This window comes from Otolemur garnettii, unplaced genomic scaffold (genome assembly GCF_000181295.1).
Source record: "Otolemur garnettii isolate 467f Iridium unplaced genomic scaffold, OtoGar3 scaffold00162, whole genome shotgun sequence".
Lineage (NCBI taxonomy): Eukaryota > Metazoa > Chordata > Mammalia > Primates > Galagidae > Otolemur > Otolemur garnettii.
The window spans coordinates 326,553-332,148 of record NW_003852557.1 but is presented as its reverse complement, the minus strand read 5'-3'; the positions used below and the strand labels follow the sequence as shown (position 1 = coordinate 332,148).

The following is a 5,596-nucleotide window of genomic DNA, read 5'->3' as shown; positions in this document are numbered from 1 at the left end:
GCATTCTACCCAGGGGGATAGCTTGAGGCTCTGTCTCAAAAAAAAAATCCATAAATGTAAAATAGAAAGGATATGAATTTAAAATTTTTTAAAAACTGTATGTTTGTGATTCTATATTTATCTTTCCTTGCTAATAGCATTTCTTGTACAGTGTGATTAATTCATTTTATTTCATGCATCAGAATTCAGCTATTTGTTTATTTGGCAATAAATAACACCTTAAAATTAACTTACACACACACACACACATTCTTTTTTTTTTTAAATAGAGGCTTGCTCTTTTGCCCTGGGTAGACTGTGGTGGCATCATCATAGCTCACGACAATCTCAAACTCCTGGGCTTAAGCAATCCTCCTGCCTCTACCTCCTGAGTAGCTGGGACAGGTGTGGCTTACCATGCCCCGCTAGGTTTTTCTGGTTTTGGTAGAGATGGGGGGTCTCACTCTTGCTGTGGTTGGGCTTAAACTCCTGAGCTCAAGCATTCTTTCCACCTCAGCTCCAGAGTGCTAGGATTATGTGTGTGAGTCATGGCACCTGGCCCTAATTTACACTTTTTAATTTTTCTATATACTAACTCAAATTTTCATAGCAAATACCTGCTTTTCAAAATTAAATTTAAAAAATTGTACTTAAACTTTTATTTCAGTTTAAGTTCTATTGAGATTGAAATCCCTCTTAATACAGATGAAGTTTAATAACTTCCAAAGCTAGTTTATGCTACAGTGTTAAAAATTCAAGTACTATTCCCAGGAAAGACACCAGTCACTTTTTGCTTTTTAATATTTATGCCCTTTAAAATACTAACACAACATTTCCTGTTTATAAAATTCATTTTTAAAAATTCATACCATGTTAGTATCTCTAGAAGAAGTTACTGATTTTATGATCGAAACTTGTTGCTGTTTTACATATATTAATTCTAGATTTAGGCTTCTTAAAAGAGAAATTATAAATTATCAAGAATCAAATAGGGAGCCAGGCACAATGGCACACCTATACTCCTAGCTACTCAGATTGCTTGAGCCCAGGAGTTTCAAATCCAGCTGGGGAAACATAGTGAGATCCTATTTCTTTTAATAAATAAACAAGAAAGAAAGAATCAAACAGGACTCTAGAATTTCTTTATATACTTTATATTCTTGAAGTTTTTACTTTCATATTCAGCTTATTTATTATGTGATTCCTTTTCTAGGACTCAAAGTGTTCTGTTCATTTTTATTATTTAGCTGCTATTATAATGATTATATTAAGTAATGGCACCAATAACTTAACAGACAAAGGAGAAAATATTTTAGGATTCTTTTGACTAAATCTACAGAAGCAAGAAACAAACATTGTGATATGTATAAATTAAAATTAACTGTGTTAATTCCCTTTAAAAAAGGAAAAGATCAGCATGTAAGGATATGGTTTCTTCTCAAGTTTCACTTTTTTTTTGTTGTTTCCCATTTTGTGAATAAGTTTCTCAAATGTTATTTTTAACCAGTGGGCTCTTATTACCTCCCCCCCCCACTATCTATATGTTAATTTGTGTTATATCAATATTTTATTTAATAGCATCCCATATTGTTAAAAGAAAGATTTTTGTATGCTAAGTAAGATTGGATAATTTTATGGACACCAGCATCCTTACATGTAAATATTTGCATATTCCTTTGCCATTAAAAAAGTTTCATTCCTTAATATTCTTTTACATGGAATTGAGTATTTATGATAAATAAGAAAATTGTACAGAAATGGTTCTCTTGTTATAACACTATGTTTTTGTTCCAGGTACTAGTCTTAAATTTTATGTATTTTTTAAACAGATGATTCATAATTATATGGAACATTTAGAAAGAACAAAACTTCATCAGCTCTCAGGGAGTGATCAACTAGAATCCACAGCTCATAGTAGAATTAGGTAAGCTTTGTTATACATTTTGCCTTAAGAAAAAGTGAAATAAATAATGTTTGTTTCTGTTTTTCTCTGTCCTTTAATCCTAGAACAATAGTTAGACTGATTCAAAAAGCTCTCTACTGGTTAGAGTGCTACAGGAGAGAATAGTGTCGAAAAATAGAAACAGCTCTCACTACTAAAAAGTACATTGTGACCCGTGCTATATAAGCAGCATATTGAGGTATTTTGATTGTTTTCTGATACTTGATGTAGACTACACTAGGTTTAAAACATTCTAATTTGTAGAAATGCTGACATTTCTCATTTCTCTTTTGTAATTGGTTTAAAGTCCGTTTTGTTACAGACAGGCGTGTTTGAAAGGGTTAGCTGGCCATCTGTTTGATGTAGGAGTGTGAATAAATTATGTAGATCTCCAGGCAGTGTAGCCAATAAGCTAAGCCAGAAGTCTTAGTGGAGGGGAAAATAGTTAATAGGCTGGCTGTCGCTCTGGGTTGCTGCATAAATGCTAGGAGCAGCAGCTCTATGGTTATGAGGTGGGGAGAGCGGGATGACGTCATCGCTTGGGAGCTGCTGCAGGATGGAGTGGAAAGCTGCTGCTGATGGCATTGTTTTTGTGGCAGCAGCTGAATGACAGATCCTCACTACAAAGATACCCCTTTGGCCCCCGTGTAGGCCTCCTGGTTCCGGTGTTTCACCATGCCAGCACAGCGCCATGAGTCCTGGATGCATGCTGCTGTTTGTGTTTGGCTTTGTTGGCGGGGCGGTGGTCATTAATTCTGCTATCTTAGTATCTCTCTCTGTTTTGCTGCTTGTGCACTTTTCTATTTCTACCGGTGTGCCAGCTCTGACGCAGAACCTACCAAGGATTCTCAGGTACTTCAGTCTCTTCTTGGAAGCCCCAGTTTAGCTGGGTTTTCTTTTAATTTTTAGCTTCACGGCTCAGCTTTGTAACCATTTCTGTTGCAGATTGAAACAATGGAAAATGGCCTGAAGCTAGGGTTTCTGTTCTTATTTATAGTAATTTATAGGCCATCACTTAGGAATATGGCTTTGTGTTTAGAAACTACTGACCAAAGAAAATGATTTTCGTATTGTTCTTACACACAAGTACAAGGTCAGCGTGGTCTTGTTTTAGCAGAATGTTCAAAGAGTAAAAGGAGAGCAAGAGAAGAGGCCGCCTCCAAGTTTACACTCCCTGTGTTTAGTTCCCGAGCATTCAGGGGGCAAATAGCTTCCATGCTGAGACTTGCAGTCGGTTAGACGCAGGCTACAGGGTTATTTTGTTTTACTTATCCATTGATTGGTATAGGTTTAAGCATCATTTTTGTAATTTTTGATAATAGCTTATGGGAACTGACAATTTAAATATTTTCCTATTAAAACAAAATATATGTTAAAGTGAAAGGATTTAAACTTTTTATCCCCTGAAAGGCATTTCCCCTCATTATTTACATATCAAAGTTGTGAAGGCTTTACAAAGCCTATTCACTATTGTTTTGTCAGATGTCTCCTTTTCTTTTCTTTGTAGTCTTGGGTGACAAATACCCTTGCCGGCTTGTGGGGGTAGTTATTAATCTCCATAGCTTCACTGCTGTTCACTCTGCTTACACCCTATAAGAGCCACCTTCTTTTTGGTTTCTTTTGTTTTCTAACTCATCGAACTAAAACTATCTAATAAATAGTTTTTATTTATTACGTGTTTATAAAAATATTCAAATCCATTTTTTGGCCCCCTCCTTCCCAATATTCAAATCCTAATTGTGGATTGAGATAAATTAGGAAGAATTAAAGTAGTAAATTTCTTCAATATGTTCCTTATTCATAGATCAGTTCATGTTCAATATTAGTTTAATATATAGAAGATTTATATATGTATTTATGTATATTTAGACTTTGAAGAAATTAAAAACACTTGAGCTCAAGAATATGTAGAATGTTAAAATAAGACTATTGTCACGGGCCATGGTAGGTGTAGTTTCCACTTAAGAGGCCAGTGCCATGCTGTGCAAGTGGGATTTGGAGTCTGGCTAGGTGCAAGTGCTCTGCCACATACGGCCTGATCTTTCTGCCTGAGTTTCCTCCCCTGAAGGGACTTACTCCATAGGGTGGTTTTAAAAATCAAGTAAGATTGTTATTTTGATTTAATTATATTTGTAAGATATATGGTAATTACACAAGTAAACAATTTTCATTGTCACTTATGCCCCATTTTTAGCAGAACTTAGCTCTAGCTGTTTTACTGATAAAATATCTTATGATTTAATCTTAAAAGTTCTTTGACACCAAGGTTGCTGCTGATCTGATTGAAAAAGATATCAAAGTCTTTAATATTAAGATTAAATTATCAAAAAGTTGATCGTTCCAAGTGGGAAGTTCGAAGGAAAGCACATGGTCCTTGGAGTTGAGAAGACCTGGCTTAGAGTAGCAACTCTGCCAATTACTAGTGCCTAAAGTCTCTGAACATCACTTTTTCTACTCTGAAACGTGAGAAAATAATCTCTATTTCCTGATAAGGATCAAATGAGAAAATGTCAATAAATTGTGTAGCTCAATACCTGCTGCAAGGTGGGTGTTCAACAAATGTAATTTTTTTTTACTGCCCTTTATAATTAAAGTAGATTTTACTAATTGGTGTATTAAATGTGTGTATAGCCAAAAGCTCTTTCAAAAATGTATTTGCAAAAATCATAGACATCAGCTGATATTTAAATATTCAACTAAAAAATGGGTATATAGAACTAAGACAATTAAACAAATATAACAAGGATTCTGGTGATTGATGATAGGTTTGTTTTATAGATAGTAATAGCAGATTTTTCAATCTGGAGGTTTAAATCTGCCACTTGAGATTTTTCTACATGTATCCTATTCTTTGGTTTCCTTCCTTCTCTGAGTTTTATTGAAGCATTTAATACACAGAGTACCAAATATGCATACCAACATAGCACAGGACTAATGTTTACCTTTCAGGGCTTCTTTTCAAAAGCAAGATTCTAATGAAGTTGCCTAAGTATATGTCCTTGCCTCAGTGCTCCCTTACTCTTAAGGTAATTTGTCAGTACAATAAGGAAATAAGTATGAAGTGATATTATTTTTTTGGAGTTGGACCAGTATAACCCAGAGCAGCACTGACCCACTTGACAGTTGTTAGTCTGTGAATAGAAGCACCCTCCCTACAGAGCAGTTCCTGAATGGTTGATAAGATGAGAAGATACAAAATACAAGAGATGGGAACTCTATTTGTATTTTTGATTATAGATCTAATTGACTGAAGTTGGAAAGTAAAACTTACATTATAGGAGATTCCTTCCTCCAATAGTTTTCAACTTTCTGGTATTTGATAAGTGTGAAATGAGTATGTTATCACTTATATAGGATGGTGACTCTAATGACTGGTTTGTATTTTGATTTCTGTTAGCAATGTGATGGATTCTCACGAAGGCTGTATTATCTTCCTGGTTGTCTTTGCATTTTGGGTTAGAGAGCTTTCTGTTAGACTTAATCTGTTTAAATTCCCACTCACTTCTTGCTTAAGTCACTAAGTTATGTTAGAAAATAAAGCTCAGGCTCGGCGCCTGTGGCTCAAGCAGCTAAGGCGCCAGCCACATACATCTAAGGTGGCAGGTTCAAATCCCCAGCCCGGGCCCACCAAACAACAATGATGGTTGCAACCAAAAAAAAAAATGGCCAGGTGTT

The 5,596-nt window shown here is 35.2% G+C and overlaps 1 protein-coding gene across 6 annotated transcripts in view; it reads left to right on the top strand.

Moving 5' to 3' along the window:
* SPAG9 (sperm associated antigen 9) overlaps window positions 1–5,596 on the top strand; it is a 148,815-nt gene that overhangs the window by 61,892 nt on the left and 81,327 nt on the right. For 5 of the 6 annotated variants that reach the window (XM_012811540.2, XM_023519218.1, XM_023519219.1 and 2 more), the window contains one exon: window positions 1,809–1,903. In XM_012811540.2, the coding sequence (XP_012666994.1) occupies window positions 1,809–1,903 (95 nt within the window). The other variant, XM_003800015.3, reaches the window with a different exon arrangement.